The sequence below is a fragment of the Scyliorhinus canicula genome, chromosome 2 (assembly GCF_902713615.1).
Source record: "Scyliorhinus canicula chromosome 2, sScyCan1.1, whole genome shotgun sequence".
In the NCBI taxonomy this organism is placed as follows: domain Eukaryota; kingdom Metazoa; phylum Chordata; class Chondrichthyes; order Carcharhiniformes; family Scyliorhinidae; genus Scyliorhinus; species Scyliorhinus canicula.
This window is the reverse complement of record NC_052147.1, coordinates 2634954-2659384: the sequence shown is the minus strand read 5'-3', so window position 1 is coordinate 2659384 and position 24431 is coordinate 2634954. Positions and strand designations below refer to the sequence as shown.

At 51.0% G+C, this 24431-nt stretch overlaps 1 protein-coding gene and 1 non-coding gene across 4 annotated transcripts in view; both read left to right on the top strand.

Moving 5' to 3' along the window:
- LOC119979503 (gsk3b interacting protein) overlaps window positions 1–18405 on the top strand; it is an 18701-nt gene extending 296 nt beyond the window's left edge. For 2 of the 3 annotated variants that reach the window (XM_038821819.1, XM_038821836.1), the window contains exons 2-3: window positions 4531–4827; window positions 17695–18405. In XM_038821819.1, the coding sequence (XP_038677747.1) occupies window positions 4531–4827; window positions 17695–17853 (456 nt within the window). In that variant the 3' untranslated portion in view covers window positions 17854–18405. Of the gene's footprint in view, window positions 1–3501; window positions 3610–4530; window positions 4828–17694 lie in introns of all 3 variants that reach the window. The other variant, XM_038821829.1, reaches the window with a different exon arrangement.
- Window positions 18406–23090: 4685 nt separating this feature from the next.
- trnat-ugu lies at window positions 23091–23163 on the top strand. Its single transcript has one exon. It is a non-coding gene; the product is annotated as a tRNA-Thr (tRNA).
- Window positions 23164–24431: the final 1268 nt, after the last annotated feature.

The following is a 24431-nucleotide window of genomic DNA, read 5'->3' as shown; positions in this document are numbered from 1 at the left end:
TGATCCTCTTTTCCCCCCACCTGATCCTCTTTCCCCCCCGCCTGAACCTCTTCCCCCCCCGCCTGATCCTCTTCCCCCCCCGCCTGATCCTCTTCCCCCCCGCCTGATCCTCTTCCCCCCCGCCTGATCCTTTTTCCCCCCCCGCCTGATCCTCTTCCCCCCCCGCCTGATCCTCTTCCCCCCCGCCTGATCCTCTTCCCCCCCGCCTGATCCTCTTTCCCCCCGCCTGATCCTCTTCCCCCCCGCCTGATCCTCTTTCCCCCCCCGCCTGATCCTCTTCCCCCCCGCCTGATCCTCTTCCCCCCCCGCATGATCCTCTTTCCCCCCCGCATGATCCTCTTTCCCCCCCTGCCTGATCCTCTCCCCCCTGCTTGATACTCTTTCCCCCCGCCTGATCCTCTTTCCCCCCCACCTGATCCTCTTCCCCCTGCCTGATCCTCTTTCCCCCGATCCTCTTTCCCCCCCCCGCCTGATCCTCTTCCCCCCGCCTGATCCTCTTTCCCCCCGCCTGATCCTCTTTCCCCCCGCCTGATCCTCTTTCCCCCCCCGCATGATCCTCTTCCCCCCCGTCTGATCCTCTTCCCCCCCCCGCATGATCCTCTTTCCCCCCCCCCCCCGCATGATCCTCTTTCCCCCCTGCCTGACCCTCTTTCCCCCCTGCCTGACCCTCTTTCCCCCTTGCCTGACCCTCTTTCCCCCCTGCCTGACCCTCTTTCCTCCCGCCTAACCCTCTTTCTCCCCCCCATCTGATCCCCTTCCCTTCCCCCGCCTTATCCTCTTCCCCCCCTGCCTTATCCTCTTCCCCCCCCCGCCTTATCCTCTTCCCCCCCGCCTTATCCTCTTCCCATCCGCCTTATCCTCTTCCCCTCCCCCCCCTTATCCTCTTTCCCCCCCGCCTGATCCTCTTCCCCCTCCATCAGATTCCCGCTTCCCTCCTCCATCTGATTCTCTTTCTCCTGAACCCAATTTGCTTTCTCCAACCTCTCCTCGCCCCTCCCAATCCCCTCCCTCAGGGGATGTTTAGCACAGGGCTAAATCGCTGGCTTTGAAAGCAGGCCAGCAGCACGGTTCGATTCCCGTAACAGCCTCCCCGAACAGGCGCTGGAATGTGGCGACTAGGGGCTTTTGACAGTAATTTCATCAAAGCCTACTCGTGACGATAAGCGATTTTCATTTCATTTTTCATTTCATGTTACCAAGTAATGAGTTTGTTTTATTGATTTTTTTAAATCCCTTGATTAAAGGTAAAAATACATCCCAAGTATGTTCTGGTGTAGTCTTGAAATTCCAGAAATGTTGCGGCCGATGTGTGCTAGTTGTTTTTAAGCTAATTGGTCTTTTTTCAAAGTGGATACTATGACACTTAAAGTTCCTTTCAATTAAAATTCTCTGGGCGGGTTTCTCCGGTCTGCAGCCACGTTTTCCTACGCACTGCTCCCGCCAGGATCGGGATTCTCCTTGCAGCTGGCCAACGGGGTTTCCTATTGTAGCCACCCCATGCCGTCGGGAAACCCGTGGGGGTAGATGTGCTGCCTGCGGACCGGAAGATCCTGCCGACGGAGAATTCCGCAGACTGTCTCTGATGTATTCCAAAATGTAACGGAGATTGTGTCTGAAGTTGAGAATGGCAGGGAAAGAGATAATTTTACATTCTGCAGACTGCTGGATGTCACTAGAGCCTTTGAACACTCTCCTGTTTTAACAGTCAGACAATGCTTTTAACCATAACTTTTTGCAAGTGGGGTTCCAATCAGATAACAGCTGGCTCTTGGAATTTAATGGAGAGCAATCCATATTAACAAAGTAGCTATAAAAATCCCAGTTGGTGTTACTACTGGACGGGAAGTTCCCAGAATGGAACCTGGCTCAGAGGATGTAACTTTTACTTCTGTTTAGAAACCGTGGATGAACAGAGTCACAGGACTGCCGAGTAGATTTTATCAAGAAAAACACAAAATGTTTGATGACAATACAATAATCCTTCACTCCCACTTAGCCTAATAATAATCTTTATTATTGTCACAGGTAGGCTTACAATAACACTGCAATGAAGTTACTGTGAAAAGCCCCTAGTCGCCTGTTCGGGTACTCCGAAGGAGAATTCAGAATGTCCAATTCACCTGCAGCACGTCTTCCGGGACTTGTGGGAGGAAACTGGAGCACCTGGAGGAAACCCACGCAGACACGGGGAGAATGTGCAGACTCCTCACAGTGACCCAGCAGGGAATCGAACCTGGGACCCTGATGCTGTGAAGCAACAGTGCTAACCATTATGCTACCGTGCCGCCCACAAAACTACAAAAATGTCGTTTGAACTGTAACTTAAACCCCTATACATGCAAACACCTTTGTTTAATGTGAAACTAACAAGAGTTTTACCCTTTCTTACACAAAAATACTAAATTAAACTCAGTTAAATTTACACCCATTAGCCCCGTGGGTGCAAATCCCGTAATGGCTGCTAAATCTCACGGGTGGCCAAAAACAGGATTTGTGTTGGCAAGATCTCAGTTTGAAAGGACATGCCCTGATTGCAATGCATTAACATAATTTTATATATTATTAAAGGACTTGACGCCGTAGCATCCGGCAATGACGCAGCCTCCCTCCCCCAGCAGTGTGACATGACGCTGGAGCCAATCATTACTAGTTTTCAAAAGCGAAAAGCAGTCGTGATGACCATGCCTGGGGTGAAGAGGTTCCTGTAGACCCCAGGGGTTGAGGTGCAAGGCTGGGCATTGGCCCTGGCAGGGGCAGTGCCAAGGGGACTCTGGCGGGGTGTTTCCCCCTCCATTGTGGCAGGGGTTCTCTGTGTGCGGTGGAGGGGAGAGCACCAATACCTGCGAGGGCTTGGTGTTGGTTTCCTCATTTTGGTATTGTGGGGGGAGCGGGGAGGTGCCCAAATTCTTGGGGGGCACCGGATCTCCATGGGGTGGAGGCCATGAAATTAACTCTAAAACTGGCTCTCCGATCTCAGAATCTTGTCTTTGCCCCGCCCCTCCAGCTCCTGTATGATCCTTGCCAGTGCTCTGAGGTGTCGGCACGGTGGCACAGTGGTTAGCACTGCTGCCTCACAGCTCCAGGGTCCCAGGTTCAAACCCACTGGGTCACTGTCTGTGTGGAGTCTGCACGTTCTCCCTATGTCTGCGTGGGTTTCCTCCGGGTGTTCCGGTTTCCTCCCACAGTCCAAAGATGTGCAGATTAGGTGGATTGGCCAGAGTAAATTGCCCCCTACTATCCAAAAAGGTTAGGGGGGATTATTGGGTTATGGGGATAGGGTGGAGGTGTGGGCTTAAGTGGGATGCTCTTTACAGGGGTCGGTGCAGACTCGATGAGCCGAATGGCCTCCTTCTGCACTGTAAATTCTATGATCCTATTAAGATGCAGTTGAAACTGATAAGGGGGGGGGACTATCACTCTCCTTGAATGATGCATTTCGTTTGTCCTCATTTTTTTCAGTGGTTATGAAGTCTAATGACATATTTCCCTTATGTTTTGCAGAAAGTTCAGACAATGGCAAATGTTAAGTTCATCAGAGAACTGCTTAGATCTGTCCCCTGGTAATTTGCTTTCAGAGGCCACAAGAAAATTGGCCAACTTGCAGGCCAGGTGACTTATGCAGTCATTTTAAAACCTAGTGGGCAGAGAATAGGTCCTCATGCCGAAATTGTGGCGGGTGCCAGTTTCACGCCAAATTGCATTTCGCTGGTGCCTCGACAGCGGCATCAATGTGTTGCAGAACGCACGTACAGTAAACACCCTTGGCATATCATTAGCAGGCCTGATCCGGTATTCTCCGGGGCCTCTGTGACTCTCCGCATCCACTGGGGCGAGGTTCATTGCTCTTTTCAAAATCGGGAAACTGCCGTTGTGGTTAAGGGAGAGAGAGAGGACACAGAGAGGCGTGACCATGGGCTGCTGGTCCTGACTGGCTGGGGTGTGGATGCTAGCCCCTTAACAGTCGCTGAATCAGTTGATGTGCGGCACCAATTTTGCTGTCGTGGAAATCCACAAATCCTTCCCGGCATCAACACCTAGTGTATTTGCAGTTCTAGCTGTCTCCTTTTTTTTTAAAACAGTCTAAAGTGTTACACCAGCTGGTGAAACTAATGATTAATATTCTACATTGCACACAGCACATCATTGTGACAATTGATAGACCAGCAGGAGAGGATTAATGGCAATGCAGGTTTATCAAAAATTAACTTGAGTTAATTATTGCTTCTGTGGGGCAGCACAGTGGTGCAGTGGTTAGCACTGGGACTGCGGCGCTGAAGACCTGGGTTCGAATCCCGACCCTGGGTCACTGTCCGTGTGGACTTTGCACATTCTCTCCGTGTCTGCGTGGGTTTCACCCCCACAACCCAAAGATGTGCAGGTTAGGTGGACTGGCCGCGCTAAATTGCCTCTTAATTGGAAAAAAAAATTGGGTATTCTAAATTTTAAAAAAAATTATTGCTGCTGTGTCCTGGAGATATTAATTGCTCAATGTCTTTTTGAAATAATTATGTTTCGCTTTTTCATTTCCAGTCTCTTCAAAAGGACCAATATCATATCCAGACAATGGACTGTGATCCCCAAGATCTGAATCAATCAATGGTGAATAATTTCTGTGAGGTTGCAGATTGGGAAGAGAGAGACTTTGTGGGGGCAGACGTGAAGGATATGAGAGTGGAGGCAGAGGCAGTGGTGAATGACGTCAACTTTGCTGTTCGTCACATGGCTGTCTCAAAAAGCCTCCCAGTTGGAGAAGATGTTGCCTATATTAATGTAGAAACAAAGGAAGGAAACAGATACTGTCTCGAGCTTACTGAAGCAGGACTACGGGTGAGAGCAGCACTAACAAAAAATGACCGGTCTGGTTAACATGTCTTTTTCATTTTTACTCTTTTATCCCCTCTGAATGATAGCTCTTACTCCTGACTTGTTGGAAGGCCCCAGTGTCATAGAGTCATATAGCACAGAAAAGGCCCTTTAGTCCATCGAGTCTGCGCCGGTCAAAAACAATCACCTAACTATTTTAATCCCATTTCCCAGGACTTGGCCCATAGCCTTGTCTGCCCTGGCATCACAATGACACATCTAAATACTTCTTAAATGTTCTGAGGGTCTCTGCCTCCACCACCCTATCAGGCAGCGAGTTCCAGATTCCCACCACCCTCTGGGTAAAAAGGTTTTTCCTCACATCCCCTCCAAACCTCTTGCCCCTCACCTTAAATCTATGCCCCCTGTTCATAGACCACTCCACTAAGGGGGAAAGTTTCTTCCTGTCTACTCTATCAGTGCCCCTCATAATTTTCTACATCTCAATCATGTCTCCCCTCAGTCTTCTCTGCTCCAAGGAAAACAACCCCAGTCTATCCAACCTCTCTTCATAGAATTTACAGTGCAGAAGGAGGCCATTCGGCCCATCGAGTCTGCACTGGCTCCTGGAAAGAGTACCCTACCCAAGGTTAACGCCTCCACCCTATCCCCATAAACCCGTAACCCCACCCAACACTAAGGGCAATTTTGGACACTAAGGGCAATTTATCATGGCCAATCCACCTAACCCGCACATCTTTGGACTGTGGGAAGAAACCGGAGCACCCGGAGGAAACCCCCACACACACGGGGAGGATGTGCAGACTCCACACAGACAGTGACCCAAGCCGGAATCGAACCTGGGACCCTGGAGCTGTGAAGCGATTGTGCTATCCACAATGCTACCGTGCTACCACTAAAAATAAAAAATTTTCACAGCAGATCTTCTACTGCTTTTCTCTAAATTCCACCAAACCTGAACCCTCCCCCTATAGTTTAAAGCCCTCTTTTTTAAAAAAAATATTTCATGGGATGTGGGCATTGCTGGCATTTATTGCCCATTTACCGTATTCATAACTAACACTCTCCAGCCCAGACAACATCCTAGTAAATCTCCTCTGCACTCTTTCCAGTGCTATCACATCCCTCCAATAATGTGGATTCCAAAGCTGCACACAATACTCTACCTGTGGCCTAACCAATGTTTTACACAGTTCCAGCACAACCTCCCTCTCTTAAACTCTTTGCCTCGGCTAATAAAGGCAAGTTTACCATATGCCTTCCTAACCACAGTATCCACCTGCTCTGCTACCTTAAGGGACCGGTGTACATGCACATCAAGGTCCCTCTGATCCTCGGTGCTTCCCAGAGTCCTGCTATTTATCCTTTATTCCTTGCTTTGTTTGTCCTGCCCAATTGTATCACCTCACACTTATCCAGATTGAATTCCATTTCCAACTGATCAGTCCATCTGACCAGCCCGTCTCTATCTTCCTGAAATCGAAGGTTATCCTCCTCACTATTTACCACCCCAGCAATTTCTGCATCATCCACAAACTTACTGATCAACCCTCCTACATTCCTATCTAAATCCTTTATATAAAGTACAAAAAGCAAGGGCCCAACACTGATCCCTGCAGGACCCCAACACTGCCCCCTGCAGGACCCCAACACTGCCCCCTGCAGGACCCCAACACTGCCCCCTGCAGGACCCCAACACTGCCCCCTGCAGGACCCCAACACTGATACCTGCGGGACCCCAACACTGATCCCTGCAGGACCCCAACACTGCCCCCTGCAGGACCCCAACACTGCCCCCTGCAGGACCCCAACACTGATACCTGCGGGACCCCAACACTGATCCCTGCAGGACCCCAACACTGCCCCCTGCAGGACCCCAACACTGCCCCCTGCAGGACCCCACTGGACACAGGCTTCCAGTCAGAAAAACATCCCTCGACCATCACCCTCTGCTTCCTGCCACTCAGCCAATTTTCCAAATTTCCTTGGATCCCGTGGGCTCTTACCTTCGCTATCAGTCTCCCATGTGGGATCTTATCAAAAGCCTTGCTGAAGTCCGAGTCGACTGTCAAATACATTGCCCGCATCTACACACCTGGTTATCTCTTCGAAAAATTCAATCAGGTTGGTCAGATGTGACTTCCCCATAACAAAAGCAAGCAACCACATTGGCTATCCTCCAGTCCTCTGATTCCTCTCCTGTGGCCAGAGAGGAATTGAAAATTATTGCCAGCACCCCTGCTATTTCCTCCCTTGCCTCACTCAGCAGCCTGGGATACGTTTCATCTGGTCCTGGAGATTTGTCCACCTTAAAGCCATGCAAGACCACTCAGAACTTCCTCTCTGGCTATGTTAATCTCTTTAATTTTATTACAGTGATGTCTTGTAAACAAAGCCCGAGGTTAAGGGAAGGATTTAATTCCAAGGGGTCCAAGCTCATGATGTGTTTTTGATGGTGTAAATCCTGGGCAGGATTCTCCGTCTGGGAGATTAAGGGCGCGATCTAACGAAAAAGTTTCTAAGTGTCATTCGTGGGGGGGGGGGGGGTTTACATAGAAAATAGAAGCAGGAGGAGGCCATTCGGCCCTTCGAGCCTGCTCCACTATTCATTATGGTCATGTCTGATCATCGAGTTCTGATCCCCCCCCCCCCCCCCGATATCCCTCGATCCCTTTAGCCCCAAAAGCTATATCTAATTCCTCTTGAAATTACACAATGTTCCGGCCTCAACTACTTTCTGCGGTAGTGAATTCCACAGATTCACCACTCACTGAGTGAAGAAATTTCTTCTCACCTGAATTTCCCCTTATCCTCCACTGTTTGGCTGGGAGTTTCTCCCCAGCTCTGTCAGCGAGTCCCCCAACACTATCTAACCACAGTCACTTTTTCGGACCCTGGGGAGTTTCTCCCGGGTCTAGCCCACACTTAGAATTATTTTCAACCCTGGAGAGCTGAAGTCGCTGACCACACCGGTGAGCTTGTGGGTCCCCCACATCCCCCACCCATGGGCAATGTCACCCCCCCCCCCCCCCCCACCAACCCCAAGTGATGACTCTCTGCTATGGGGTGCTGAGGACCCCCCTTTTCAGCTTTCCCTCGACCCCGCCCCCTCGAGGACCCCAACCTGTTTGCACATTCTCCTGGTGTATGCCTGGGTTTCACCCCCACAACCCAAAGATGCAGGGTAGGTGGATTGGCCACGCTAAATCGCCCATTAATTGGAAAAAAAAATTTAACTTATAAAAAAAAGGGGGAGTGTTTTATTCTGGGAGGTATGATGTCTAAAAATAATCTTTATTCGTGTCACAAGTAGGCTTACATTAACACTGCAATGAAGTTACTGTGAAAATTCCCTCGTCGCCACATTCTTTTTTTTTTTAAATAATTTTTATTGAAGAATTTTTCAAAATACAAACATTTTAACCCCCCCTACATTTAAATTTAAATTATATCAAAACAGAGTCAAACCCCCCTACTTAACAAAAAGTCCCCCCCACCCCCTACTCGCGCGTCCCCCCCCCCCCCCCCCCCCCCCCCCGCCGGCGAACCGACAGTCAGACCACCTTATCATTTCTGGCAGTGTCCTCGGGCAGGCCCTGCCCGTGCCACCACCGCTACCGTACTTCCTTCGTTGTTGTCTCTCCCCCCCCCCCCCCCCCCCCTCCCTCCCCCCCTCCCTCCCGCCCTCCCCTCCCCTCCCGGGTTGCTGCTGTCACGACCTCAGTTTCTATCTCTGATCTAAGAGGTCCAGGAAGGGTTGCCATCGCCTGAGAAACCCCTGCACCGACCCTCTCAGGGCGAATTTGATCCTTTCCAATTGGATGAAGTTTGCCATGTCGTTTAACCAGGTGTTAACACTTGGAGGCCTTTCGTCCCTCCACTGAATCAAGATCCTCCTCCGAGCCACCAAGGACGCAAAGGCTAATATTCCAGCCTCCCTCGCCTCCTGTACCCCCGGCTCCACCCCAACCCCGAAGATCGCAAGTCCCCATCCTGGCTTGACCCTGGACCCCACCACTCTCGACACCGTCCCTGCCACCCCCTTCCAGAACTCCTCCAGTGCCGGACATGCCCAAAACATGTGTGCATGATTCGCAGGGCTTCCCGAACATCTGACACACCTGTCTTCACCCCTGAAAAACCGACTCATCCTTGTCCCCGTCATGTGGGCTCTATGCAGTACCTTAAATTGAATGAGACTCAGTCTCGCACATGACGACGACGAGTTGACCCTCTCTAGGGCGTCTGCCCATGTCCCATCCTCTATCTGTTCCCCCAGTTCTACCTCCCACTTGTCTTTCAACTCCTCTACTGGTACCTCCTCCACCTCCTGCATAATCTTATAAATGTCCAAGATCTTCCCCTCCCCGACCCAGACCCCTGATAGCACCCTATCACTCGCCCCCCTGTCGGGAAGCACGGGAAACCCCTCTACCTGTCGTCTGGCAAATGCCTTCACTTGGAGGTACCTGAACGTGTTCCCCGGGGGGAGCCCGAATTTCTCCTCCAGCTCTCCCAAGCTCGCAAACCTCCCCTCTATAAACAAGTCCTTCAGTTGCCTAATGCCCACCCTCTGCCAGCTCAGAAATCCCCCTCCTGTATTTCCCGGTGCAAATCTGTGGTTCCCTCTTAATGGTGCCCCTATCAGACCTCCCACTTCCCCCCTGTGTCGCCTCCACTGCCCCCAGATCTTGAGGGTGGCCGCCACCACCGGGCTCGTGGTATACCTCGTGGGAGAGAGCGGCCATGGTGCCGTTACCAGTGCCCCTAAGCTTATGTTGCCGCAGGACGCCCTCTCCATGCGCTTCCAGGCTGCCCCCTCCCCTTCCATCATCCACTTTCGTACCATCGATGTATTTGCCGCCCAGTAATATCCTGAAAGGTTGGGTAACGCCAGCCCCCCACTATCCCTACTCCGCTCCAAAAAGACCCTTCTAACTCTAGGGGTGCCATGTGCCCACACATACCCCATGATACTACTCGTTACCTTCTTGAAAAAGGCCCTGGGGATCGTCGCCACATTCTGGCACCTGTTCGGGTACAGAGGGAGAATTCAGAATGTCCAATTCACTTAACAGCACGTCTTTCGGGACTTGTGGGAGGAAACCGGAGCACCCGGAGGAAACCCACGCAGACACGGGGAGAACGTGCAGCTCCGCACAGACAGTGACCCAGCGGGGAATCGAACCTGGGGCCCTGGAGCTGTGAAGTAATAGTGCTAACCACCGTGTTGGGTTAGGGGAGTGTTTTATTTTTTTAAATAATTTTTATTGAAATTTTTCTATACAAACATTTACCCCAATTACATTTTAAATTATAACCCCACAAGTCCCCCCTGGAAAAACCTCCCCACGCCCTCCCCCGCGCGCACCCCCCCCCCCCCCCCCCCCCCCCCCCCCGCGCTATCAGTCTAGCAACCAAACCGTTTTTTCCCTTTCTGCCGATGGCCTCGGGCAGTCATTGCCCGCGACCCCCCGCTGACGTGCTCCCTTCGTTGCTATCCCCCCCCCCCCCTCCCTTCCCCCCCTCCCCCTTTTCTCCCCGGGTTGCTGCTGTTTCGGCCTCCAGTTCCTATCTCTGATCCAGAAAGTCAAGGAAGGGCTGCCACCGCCGGAAGAACCCCTGTACCGACCCTCTCAGGGCGAATTTGATTCTTTCCAATTGGATGAAGCTTGCCATGTCGTTTAACCAGGTGTTAACACTTGGTGGCCTTGTGTCCCTCCACTGAATCAAGATCCTTCTCCGAGCTACCAAGGACGCAAAGGCCAATATTCCGGCCTCCCTTGCCTCCTGTACTCCTGGCTCCACCCCAACCCCAAAAATCGCTAGCCCCCACCCTGGTTTAACCCTGGTTCCCACCACTCTCAATACCGTCCCCGCCACCCCCTCCCAGAACTCTTCCAGTGCCGGACACATCCAGAACATATGTACATGGTTCGCAGGGCTTCCCGAACACCTAACACACCTGTCCTCCCCCCCGAAGAACCGACTCATCCTAGTCCCCGTCATATGGGCTCTGTGCAGCACCTTAAATTGGATGAGGCCCAACCTTGCGCACGACGACGACGAATTGACCCTCTCTAGGGCATCCGCCCATGTCCCATCTTCTATCTGCTCTCCCAGCTCCGCTTCCCACTTGTCTTTCAGCTCCTCTATCGGTACCTCCTCCACCTCCTGCATTATTTTGTAGATGTCCGAGACCTTCCCTTCTCCGACCCAGGCCCCTGACAGCACCCTATCACTCGCCCCTCCATCGGGAAGCAAGGGGAATCCTTCCACCTGTCGTCTGGCAAATGCCTTCACCTGCAGGTATCGAAACGTGTTCCCCGGGGGGAGCTCAAATTTCTCCTCCAGCTCTCCCAGGCTCGCAAACCTCCCCTCTATGAACATGTCCCTCAGTTGCCTGATGCCCGCCCTGTGCCAGCTCTGGAATCCCCCGCCAGTGTTCCCCGGGACAAATCTGTGGTTCCCTCTCAGTGGCGCCGCCATCAGACCCCCCACTTCCCCCCTGTGTCGCCTCCACTGCCCCCAGATTTTAAGGGTGGCCGCCACTACCGGACTCGTGGTATACCTTGTGGGGGGGAGCGGCCATGGTGCCGTTACTAGCGCCCCCAGGCTTGTATTGCCGCAGGACGCCCTCTCCATACGTTTCCAAGCTGCCCCCTCCCCCTCCATCACCCACTTGCGCACCATCGATGCGTTCGCCGCCCAGTAGTATCCGGAAAGATTGGGTAGCGCTAATCCTCCACTGTCCCTACTCCGTTCCAAGAAAATCCTTCTCACTCTAGGGGTGCCATGCGCCCACACATAGCCCATAATGCTGCTAGTTACCTTCTTGAAGAAGGCCCTGGGGAGGAAGATGGGCAAGCACTGGAACAGAAACAAGAACCTCGGGAGGACCGTCATTTTGACTGACTGCACCCTCCCTGCTAGCGACAGCGGTACCATGTCCCACCTCTTGAACTCCTCCTCCATCTGCTCCACCAGCCTTGAAAAGTTCAGCTTGTGGAGGGTCCCCCAGTTCCTTGCCACCTGCACCCCCAAGTACCTGAAGCTCTTTACTGCTCTCCTAAAGGGGAGCCGCCCAATTCCCTCCCCCTGATCTCCCGGGTGTATCACAAAGACCTCACTTTTACCCACATTTAATTTATATCCCGAAAAGTCCCCAAACTCCGCTAGTATTTCCATTACCTCCGGCATTCCCCCTTCCGGATCCGCCACATACAACAACAAATCATCCGCATAGAGTGATACCCGATGCTCCTCCCCTCCCCTTGTCAGTCCTCTCCAACCCCCTGAACCCCTCAGTGCCATCGCCAACGGTTCAATCGCTAATGCAAATAGTAAGGGGGATAGGGGGCATCCCTGCCTGGTACCTCGATGGAGCCCAAAATACTCCGACCTCCTCCCGTTTGTAACCACACTCGCCATCGGGGCCGAATACAGCAGCTTCACCCACTTGATAAATCCCTCCCCAAACCTAAACCGTTCCAGCGTCTCCCACAGGTATTCCCACTCCACCCTATCGAATGCCTTCTCCGCATCCAGTGCTACCACTATCTCAGCCTCCCCCTCCACTGCTGGCATCATAATTACATTCAACAGCCTCCGGACATTTGTATTAAGTTGTCGTCCCTTTACGAAACCCGTCTGGTCTTCATGGATTACCCCTGGCACACAATCCTCTATTCTGGTTGCCAGGACCTTTGCCAACAGTTTGGCATCTACATTCAAGAGGGAGATAGGCCTGTAGGACCCGCACTGTACAGGGTCTTTGTCCCGCTTCAGGATCAAGGAGATCAGGGCCTGTGACATTGTCGGGGGCAGAGCCCCCCCCTCTCGCGCCTCATTGAAGGCACGCACCAGCACTGGACCCACCAAGTCCACATACTTCTTATAAAATTCCACCGGGAACCCATCCGGCCCCGGCGCCTTCCCCGCCTGCATCTGGCCTATCCCTTTAACTAGTTCCTGCAGCTCTATCGGCGCCCCCAGCCCCTCCACCCGTTCCTCCTGGACCTTTGGGAACCTCAATCTATCGAGGAAGTTCTCCATTCCCCCCCTCCTCCTGGGCGGCTCAGACCGGTACAATTCCCTGTAGAAATCCCTGAAGACCCCGTTCACCTCTTGCCCCTTCTGCACTACGTTCCCTCCCTTCTCTCTCGCTCCCCCAATCTCTCTGGCTGCATCTCGCTTGCGCAGCTGGTGTGCTAGCATCCTGCTCGCCTTTTCCCCGTACTCATAGACCGCACCCTGTGCCCTTCTCCATTGCGTCTCCGCCTTCCTAGTGGTCAGTAGGTCAAACTGGGCCTGTAAACTGCGCCGCTCCCTCAACAGCCCCTCCTCTGGTGTCTCCGCATATCTCCTGTCCACTTCTATAAGTTCCCCCACCAGTCTCTCCCTCTCCTGCCTCTCCTTCCTTTCTCTGTGTGCCCTTATGGAGATCAGCTCTCCTCTGATCACTGCTTTCAGGGCCTCCCAGACTACCCCCACCTTCACCTCGCCCGTGTCGTTCGTGCCCAGATATCTCTCAATGCCCTTCCGGACCCTTCCGCACACCTCATCGTCCGCCAGCAGCCCCACATCCAGGCGCCACAGCGGGCGCTGGTCCCGTGCTTCCCCCAGTTCTACCTCTACCCAGTGTGGTGCATGGTCCGAAATCGCAATGGCCGAGTACTCCATGTCCTGCACTCTCGGAATCAGCCCCCTGCTCAGTACAAAAAAGTCTATTCTGGAGTACACCCTGTGGACGTGGGAGAAAAAAGAATACTCCCTCGCCCTTGGCCTGCCAAATCTCCAAGGGTCTACCCCCCCCCCATCTGCTCCATGAACCCCCTTAGCACCTCCGCCGCTGCCGGCCTCCTATTCGTCCTGGAACTCGATCTGTCCAGCCCAGGGTCGAGCACTGTGTTGAAGTCCCCCCCCATGATCAGGCCTCCTGCCTCCAGACCCGGAATGAGGCCCAACAGGCGCCTCATAAAACCCGCGTCATCCCAATTCGGGGCATATACATTTACCAGCACCACATTCTCTCCCTGCAGCCTACCCTTCACCATCACGTACCTACCCTCCTTATCTGCTACCACCTGCGCCGCCACGAACGACACCCTCTTTCCCACCAAAATCGCCACCCCCCGGTTCTTTGCGTCCAAGCCTGAGTGGAACACCTGTCCCACCCACCCCCTTCTCAGGCGCACCTGGTCTACTACATTCAAGTGAGTCTCCTGCAACATTGCCACATCCGCCTGCAGTCCCTTTAGGTGTGAAAAAACCCTTGATCTCTTGACCGGTCCGTTCAGCCCCCGCGGAGCGACCCGTCCCTTTCCCCTGTCTATTAGCCATGTTCTGTCCCCTGTTCGCCCCGGGTCGACCCTCCCCTTCTGACCCGTTCCCCATGGCGATGGCCCCCCCCCCTCTCTCCTCCCGTTCTTCCCTTCCCGTCCTCAGCCTTTCCAGCAGCAACCCGGTATCCCCCCCTAACCCCCCTTCTCCCCCCCCCCCCCCCCCCCCCCCCCCCCCCCCCCTGGCTAGGACCCCTCCTAGCCGCAGTGTATCCACCATCGTACTCCCGAGAGTCAGCTGGTTTTCGCTGACCCGGCTGCCCCTGCCACACTCCGACTCCTCCCGATGTGGGGGGGGAGGGGCCTCCCCCCCCTTGCCATCCCTCTCTGACCCCGCTTCAGCGCGGGAAAAGCCGCCATTGCTGGCCACACCCCACTCTTCTCCCCTCCCCCTTCCTTCGTCCCGCGCGCGGGAAACAGGGGAGAGCCCGCGCTTTCGCCCGGCCACACCCTACCCCGCCATCTTCAATTCCACCCCCGTCCCCATCCACACCGATAACAAAGCCCCCTTAAAACGAGAGGAAGAAAAAAGAGAAAAAGAAAACACGCATAACCCACTTGCTCCCCCCCCGTCCCGCCTCCCCAACTTAACATTATAACAATATAAATAACAAATCGCAAATAAATACATAAATACATAACTATGCCTGCATAACTAAATAACTAAATAACTACCCAATAATAACGTGCTTAACCAACAGTAACCATAAATAACCCTTAAAGAACAGATCAAAAAACAGTAAAAAAAAAAGCCCCCCCTACAACAACAATAATTAAGGGAAGTTGGCAACGGGAAGAGACACACAAAAAGGAACAAAGAAACCCCCCATAACACAAGTTTCAAAGAAACCAAACGATCCATCAACTTTAACCAAGTTCCGACCTGGCCTAAGAAAGACATGGGCCACTTGATCAGTCAAGGGTACTCGGGCGGCCTCGACCGCCGGCGTTCCCAAGTTCTAGTTCAGGTCCAGCTTTTCCTCCCGAACAAAAGTCCATGCCTCCTCTGGGGTCTCAAAGTAATGGTGCTGGTCCTTGTAGGTGACCCACAAGCGCGCTGGCTGCAGCATTCCAAACTTGATCCTTTTTGCGTGCAGCACCGCCTTCGTTCGGTTAAACCGGGCCCGCCGCTTTGCCACCTCCGCACTCCAGTCCTGATATATCCGCACCGTCGAATTCTCCCATTTGCTGCTTTTCTCCCTCTTGGCCCACCTCAGCACTTTCTCCCGATCGCAGAGACGCTGGAACCGCACCAGCACCGCCCGCGGGGGCTCGTTTGCCCTAGGCCGCCTAGCCATGACCCGATATGCTTCTTCCAGCTCCAGGGGCGATGGACCGGCCCCCTCTCCCATCAGGGAGCTCAACATCTCCGCTACATATTTCGGGAGATCAGGCCCCTCCAGGCCTTCTGCTAGGCCCAGGATCCTCAAGTTCTTCCGCCTCATTCGCGTGTCCAGCTCCTCAAAGCGGCTCTGCCATTTCAGGTGGAGTGCCTCGTGCACCTCCACCTTTCCCACGAGGACCGTGGCTTCCTCCTCCCTCACCGCCATCTCCTGCTGCAGCTCTCTTATCGACGCCTCTTGGGTCGCCTGGGCCCCCATCAGCCTTGTGGTCGTCGCGTTCATGGACTCTAAGAGTTCCACTTTCAGCTCCGTAAAACACCGGAGGAGAGCGGCCTGCTGCTCCTCCGCCCATTTTCTCCAATCTTCTAGTGCGCCACCGGCCGCCATTTTGGTCCTCTTCCCCCGCTTTTTTTGGGGAGCTGCTGCCGCTTTTTTTGTCGCCCCTCTCCGAGTACCGACCATAAAGTTGGTCTCACTCTCCTCAGGGAGCCTTCCCCCACCGGGATTCGTCTTTACAGTACCGTCGGGGCCCTCCAATCGGCCCTTAAACACCTTTGTCGCAGGAGCTGCCAAATGTGCGACTTAGCTGGTCATAGCCGCAACCGGAAGTCGGGGAGTGTTTTATTAAGACCATAAGACATAGGAGTGGAAGTAAGGCCATTCGGCCCATCGAGTCCACTCCGCCATTCAATCATGGCTGATGGGCATTTCAACTCTACCTACCAGCATTCTCCCCGTAGCCCTTAATTCCTCGCGACATCAAGAATTTATCTATCTCTGCCTTGAAGCCATTTAGCGTCCCGGCCTCCACTGCACTCCGCGGCAATGAATTCCACAGGCCCACCACTCTCTGGCTGAAGAAATGTCTCCGCATTTCTGTTCTGAATTTACCCCCTCTAATTCTAAGGCTGTGCCACGGGTCCTCGTCTCCTCGCCTAACGGAAACAGTTTCTTTGCGTCCACCCTTTCTAAGCCATGTATTATCTTGTAAGTTTCTATTAGATCTCCCCTTAACCTTCTAAACTCCAATGAATACAATCCCAGGATCCTCAGCCGTTCATCATATGTTAGACCCGCCATTCCAGGGATCATCCGTGTGAATCTCCGCTGGACACGCTCCAGTGCCAGTATGTCCTTCCTGAGATGTGGGGCCCAAAACTGGACACAGTACTCCAAATGGGGCCTAACCAGAGCCTTATAAAGGCTCAGTAGCACATCGCTGCTTTTATATTCCAACCCTCTTGAGATAAATGACAACATTGCATTCGCTTTCTTAATCACAGATTCAACCTGCATGTTTACCTTTAGGGAATCCTCGACTAGCACTCCCAGATCCCTTTGTACTTTGGCTTTATGAATTTTCTCACCGTTTAGAAAGTAGTCTATGCTTGGATTCTTTTTTCCAAAGTGCAAGACCTCACATTTTCTCACGTTGAATTGCATCAGCCATTTCCTGCACCACTCTCCCAAACTGTCTAGATCCTTCTGCAGCCTCCCCACTTCCTCAGCACTACCTGCCTGACCACCTAACTTCGTATCATCGGCAAACTTTGCTAGAATGCCCCCAGTCCCTTCATCCAGATCATTAATATATATGGTGAACAGCTGCGGCCCCAATACTGAACCCTGTGGGACACCGCTGGTCACCGGCTGCCATTCCGAAAAAGAACCTTTTATCCCAACTCTCTGCCTTCTGTCAGACAGCCAATCCTCAACCCATGCCAGTAGCTCACCTCGAACACCATGGGCCGTCACCTTACTCAGCAGCCTCCTGTGTGGCACCTTATCAAAGGCCTTTTGGAAATCCAGATAGACCACATCCACTGGGTTTCCCTGATCTAACCTACTTGTCACCTCCTCAAAGAATTCTAACAGGTTCGTCAGGCACGACCTCCCCTTATTAAATCCATGTTGACTTGTTCTAATCCGACCCTGCTCTTCCAAGAATTTAGAAATCTCATCCTTAACGATCGATTCTAGAATTTTACCAACGACCGAGGTTAGGCCAGGAGGTGTGTTGGGTTTGCGGCATGTTTGATTCTGGGAGGTGTGTTGGTTGGTTGGAGACTTGTTTATTCTGTGGAGGGATGTTTTGAATTTACTGTTGTATCATCCAGCACTGGGCGAATGAGGGATAGATTTGTTTTGTGGACAATCTTGGTACTGACCTATTTTTACTCATGCAGGTGGTGGCTCATGGTTTTGACGAGGTGGATGAATCACTGTCGATGCAATACCATGAGACAATTTACTCTCTCCTGGACTCAGTTAGTCCCGCGTATCGTGAAGCATTTGGCAATGCACTTCTACACAGACTGGAAGCTTTAAAAAAAGTACAGGAGTGAAGGACACTGAGTCCAGCTCCTTGTGATGGCATATTCCTCAACATGCTTACTTTGGCTGCAACACGTTCATGACCAAATGTATGGGATGAGAGAGTAGACAAATGCCCAGAAAGTTAGCAAATTGTTTGTTTCCATGTTCACAAAGCGGTACCATTGGAATTCCCATACTTGCAGAATTTAAAATCTGCTTCTCGTTCCTCCAGAGCGGAAGAGTGTTTGTAAATTCCCTGCTGTAATCCAGCTGAAAATTGTACAGCTCCTTTCAAAAGAGGTCAGTCTGTGTGACTACAACAGCACAGTAGGCAAGACGCCCATTCCTTGCGAGGACAATGGATATTGTCCAGACCCTGTGTCTTGGTGAGAGGGAGAAGCAAGTGACCAGTGTTCAGGTTGGGCCATCGTGTGTCTTGTAACTTTTAGCTACTGCCAACTTTCTCATTAACAAAATGTTGCTTCATTTTACACATTGAAATTTCACTTGTTAACTTTATCTATTAAACAAAATGTTAATGTATGTTTTACAAAAGGAATAAAATATTTTGCACACTTTGAGTTCTTTACAGTTTCCATATTGAACTTGCATTGGTCAATTATCAGTTTTTAAAGTTTTGTTAAAATGTGTTCATTTTGGAAATATATTGCTGCTCCATCACTGTCGCTGGGGCAACAGCCTGGAACTCCCTCCCTAACAGCATAGTGGGTGTACCTACACCACACGGATTGCAGCAGCTCACCACCACCTCAAGGGCAACTGGGGATGGGCAATAAATGCTGGACTAACCAGCGACACCCATATCCTGTAAATTTTAAAAATATTTTAAAAAATTTCTCCCATTTTTCCAGTTCACACGCATCCCGCGTGGAACTATATCAGTGCCTCTTCACAAAATCAAAATTCTGGAACTTCCAAACTGCACAGTGGGTGTACCTACACGTCAGGGACTGCAGCCGATCAAGAAGGCAGCTCACCACCAATTAACTGCAGTGTCGGCATGGGGGGTCCAGGACAGGTTGTTGGTGGCCTGGACACCTAAAAACTTGAAGCTCTCGACCCTTTCAGCTTCGTTCCCATTGATGTAGACAGGGGCATGTTCTCCATTCCACTTCCTGAAGTCGATGACAATCTCCTTTGTTTTGTTGACATTGAGAGGACACTGCAAGGAAAAACTGGTACAAAACAAAGGAGTTCATAGTGACTAACAATTATCACAGCATCTTCAGTATTGTGGGGAAGGTCCTTGATCGTGTTGCTTTGACCGGATTGCAGACCCTGCCATCACATCTCTACTCTCAGTCTTGAGTCCAGCTTCAGAACTGACAGATTAACAGTGACAGGATCTTCCCACTGATGGTTCGGATCCCAGTTGATGTTATAACTGGTTGGGACGATGCCAGAATGAAACCCTGGTTCAAAAGACTAACTTTTAACATTTTTTATTAAACGTGAAAGAACAAAGTCACAGGACCACTAATTAGTTTTAACAACACAAAAAAAAACATGAGTAACTGGATTACAATACAACCTTTCTCTATCCCCCCCCCCCTTAGGTTTTCAATTACACACAGATTTTTAGAATATAAATTAATTTTTTTTCCAATTAAGGGGCAAATTAGCGTGGCCAATCACCTACCCTACATATCTTTGGGTTATGGGGGTGAGACCCACGCAGACGGGGAGAATGTGCAAACTCCACATGGACAGTGACCCTGAGCCGGGATCGAACCTGGGACCTTGGCGCCATGAGGCAGCAGCGCTAACCAGTGTGCCACTGTGCCACCCTATTGCACACTGATTTTAAGATTAATATGACAACATGGATTTGAAGCTACAATGGTCTTATTAGCACAAAGTCCCTTTTGTAAGACGCACGGATTGGCTGTGGTCAAATACACTCTGAAACCACATAAGAGTCTGTAGATTACTCCTCAGAATCCCCCCAGATGATTGTGATATAAGAGTTTCAAGCTCCACTCCCAAAAACACATTTTAAAAGCTCTTGTGGTAAGGCTTTCCATTAGTGGCTTGCACTTTGAAATCCAGTCCATGTTTTCCGAAAGACTTGTGAACAGAGCTTCCGCTCCACTTCTACCAGTGAATCCACTGCAAGTTTTACACCTTTTAGGATTTCCGTGTCTTGGCTGCTTTTATACACACACATTTTGATATCCAGCCACTGATTGAACATAGAACATAGAACAGTACAGCACAGAACAGGCCCTTCGGCCCTCAATGTTGTGCCGAGCCATGATCACCCTACTCAAACCCACGTATCCACCCTATACCCGTAACCCAACAACCCCCCCCCCAACCTTACTTTTATTAGGACACTACGGGCAATTTAGCATGGCCAATCCACCTAACCCGCACATCTTTGGACTGTGGGAGGAAACCGGAGCACCCGGAGGAAACCCACGCACACAGGGGAGGACGTGCAGACTCCACACAGACAGTGACCCAGCCGGGAATCGAACCTGGGACCCTGGAGCTGTGAAGCATTTATGCTAACCACCATGCTACCCTGCTGCCCCAACTTCACAAGTTGCTTCACAATTATTTCAATTAACATCTCACAATCTGTAGTGGGATATCATAAACCTTAGAACGACTTCAGATATCTTTCTGACTTCTCACCAGCCAGCTCCTTTCGTACCTTGAAATGAACTGTACCCTGTTCTGGTCTCAGTTCCTCGTTGCTCCTTTAACCTCAGGCTCCCTGGAAACTCCTCTTCCTTTCTCTAGTTTCCTTAAGTAGTTGTCTTTTGGGTAATTGGCACTGGCTTTCTTAAGCATTATTCCATTGAATGGCTTTTTTTCTGGCAAAGCTGAGAGAGATGTTCCCGTTCTAGCTACCTATCAACAACTGCTGTAGCTTCCAGCTATAATTAAGGAACAAGGGAAAGCATTTTTTCCTTACAAGGGGCTCTGGTTGTTAAGCAACTACATTTGGGTGGCACAGTAGCACAATGGTTAGCGCTGTTGCTTCACAGCTCCAGAAACCCAAGCTCAATTCCCAGCTTGGGTCACTATCTGTGCGGATTCTGCACGTTCCCCATGTCTGTACGGGTTTCCTCTGGATGCTCCGGTTTCCTCTCACAAGTCCCAAAAGACGTGCTTAGGTGAATTGGACATTCTGAATTCTCCCTCCGTGTACCCAAACATTGTGACGATTAGAGGATTTTCATTGCAGTGTTAGTGTAAGCCTACTTGTGGCACTAATAAAGATTATTATTTATTCTTCATTCCATAGCCATCACTAATCACAATAGAATCCCAGTTGAAATTGAAACAAACCCCCAAACATATAAGGGCATATGTCAAGCCTGAATCTATATATAGGTCCCTTCCAGGCACAGAATCAATAAATTAAACCTATTTAAAACTATACTTTATTTCTAATGTTTACCAATGCAAACTACCCATGTTTTCCGAACACTGACAGTTACAGAAGTTCCGTAAACATCACAGGCTGCTCTATATTGCCTTCATAGACTTCACCAAGGTCTTCACCATGTCAGTGAGACAGATTATTTAAACTGTTGCTAGCTGGTTGGACATGTCTTCTTTCGACGAGAACATATAGTTTACAATGGAGCTTTACAGATCAGCAGTGTAGTAAAGCGGGGCTGTGTCCTGACACTAACTCTGGCATATCTTTCTCCATGCTGCCTGTATGGTTTTGACCAGAGCTGGTGGCAAACTGTTCAACTTGGCAATATCATGTGTCAAGGTCAAAGTGCATAATGTCCTTATCCTTGAGTTCCTGTTTGCTGGTTATGATGTGGAGATGCCGGCGTTGGACTGGGGTGAGCACAGTAAGAAGTCTGACAACAACAGGTTAAAGTCCAACAGGTTTGTTTCAAACACTAGTTTTCAGAGCACTGCTCCTTCCTTACCTGGTGAAGGAGCTGTTCTCCGAAAGCTAGTAATTACAAACAAACCTGTTGGCCTTTAACCTGTTGTTGTCAGACTTCTTCCTGTGCTCACCCCAGTCCAACGCCGGCATCTCCACATCATGTTTTCTGCTGACACTGTGCTGGCATCTCATACTAAGGACATGGGCAGATTTCCAGGATCTTCAATATTTTGCTTTTGATTCTCTGTATTTTTGCCTCCATGGCTCAGTTACATAGAACAGTACAGCACAGAACAGGCCCTTCGGCCCTCAATGTTGTGCCGAGCCATGATCATCCTACTCAAACCCACGTATCCACCCTATACCCGTAACCCAACAACCCCCCCTTAACCTTACTTTTTAAGGACACTACGGGCAATTTAGCATGGCCAATCCACCTAACCCGCACATCTTTGGACTGTGGGAGGAAACCGGAGCACCCGGAAGAAACCCACGCACACACGGGGAGGACGTGCAGACTCCGCACAGACAGTGACCCAGCCGGGAATCGAACCTGGGACCCTGGAGCTGTGAAGCATTTATGCTAACCACCATGCTACCCTGCTGCCCTATTGAATGAGCTGACATAATAATTTGCATGACTTCCCTGTCTCACTCAATTTCCTCTTCATTTTCCTTCTTCCGGAAGTCCAGCAGGGGGCAGCAATACTCATCAGGCTCAATGGAAGCAGCTCAATGGCGCCCCCCCCCCCCCACCTTGCTGGTGGACAGTGGGTATTGCGACACCCCAGTGCAGCGCCCTCGGCTGGTGGACAATGAGTATTGCAATACCCGAGTGCAGCGCCCTCCGCTGGTGGACAGTGGGCAATGCAAGATGCGAGTGCAGCGCCCTCCGCTGGTAGATAGTGAGTATTGCATTACCCCAGTGCAGTGCCCTCGGCTGGTGGACAGTGAGTAATGCAAGATGCGAGTGCAGCGCCCTCCGCTGGTGGACAGTGGCTAATGCAAGATGCGAGTGCAGCGCCCTCCGCTGGTGGGCAGTGGGTAATGCAACTCCCGAGTGCAGCGCCCTCCGCTGGTGGACAATAAGTATTGCGATACCCGAGTGCAGCGTCACCTGCTGACGAGTGGACGGCAGCACAAGGAGAAACCCCGCCCTCTGGCGGCCAGGTGCTGGTGGTGTTGCCTCCAGCTCCATTGTGAATGATTGACAGCCAGTCAGGGCTGTGATGTGGGGTCCTGGGGGTGGGGGAGAGGGGCTGGGCTGCTGCGGGGGGTGGGGGGCTCCATGGGTCTGAGAACCCCAACCCCATGGGTCTGAGAACCAAGCAGCAGACTGGGTTAGGGTTGAGTTGGAGCAGGTCCCGGATTTCCTGTCACTCAGGCTCCATAGCTCAGTGGTTAGAGCACTGGTCTTGTAAACCAGGGGTCGCGAGTTCGATCCTCGCTGGGGCCTTTCTGGACTTTTACCTTCAGAACTTTCCAGAATAAAGTCAGTCATTTCAAAACCCCCGGAACGTTTTAAAGTTCTGAAGAAATATATTATCGATGCCCTTCAAATTCCAAAGAGGATCAACCTGCTGAAATAAACAATCACACCGCTGTTTGGTCATTGCTGCCCTCCGCATAAATTGCCCTTCGGAAGGTGATGAGCTGCCTTCTTGCTCCGCTGCAGTCCATGTGGTGTAGGTACACCCACTGTGCTGTTAGGGAGGGAGTTCCAGGATTCCGACCCAGTGTCAGTAAAGAATTGAAGACGTGGTTCTAATAATGATCTTTGATTGTGTAATGGAAAATATTCTCCCTGAAGGAGGGAGTTTGGGTCAGGAATTTGTTGCAAACTTGGTTCAGTTGGAACTCTCTAGTTTCTCTCCTATCTCCCCTCATGTCCTCTCTGAGCTCAGCTTGTCCATGAAACTCTCATCCTGTTCTCTCAACCCTATTCCCACTTGACTGCGACCACCAAACTTCCCCACAAAGTTAGATGATATTGTAAATGGTTCTCTTATCAGGTGTTGCCTCTCTCGCCTTCAAATCTGCCGTTACCTCTTCTCCTCAAAAAAATACTTCAGCGCCTTCGCAAACAGCTTCCTCAATCTCCAACCTCCTTTTCTTCTCTAAAAACTCATGTTGCTGCCTCAAAAACGCATCCCCGTTTTCCTTGGGTTCCATATTTGAATCCCTCCAATCAGGTTCATCCTGCCGCATTACCAAAATGACCCTTATCAAATTTACGAATGGCGTCCTAGGTGACTGCGATAAAGGTGTAAAATATCCCTTCTTGTCCTTTTTCAAATTCATTCACGGGATTTGGGTGTCGCTGGTTAGGTCAGCATTTATTGCCCACCCCTAGTTGCCCTTTGGAAGGTGACCACTTCAACAATGCTCAGTCCTTTCTGCAGTTAGAAAAGAGGAAGTAAAACCACTTGGCTGCTTTGAAATGGTCAGCAGCTGTCAATCATAACAAGAATGTTGTTATGGGAGAGGTGTTTTCAGAACCCCAAAATGTATCATGGAGTTCAACCAACCTCTCCCTTTAATGTATTGTTGCTTTTGAAGCACACGGCTTGTTCCCCAGGTGTAGTATTACAATTATGGACACATGGTTTTTAAAACAAAACAATGTTTATTCCATGAACTCAAATTAACCTTTTAAATAAACATTGGATCTCTTAACACCCCTTACTTCAAAGATAATCCCCAAAATAATACAACACTACCCAA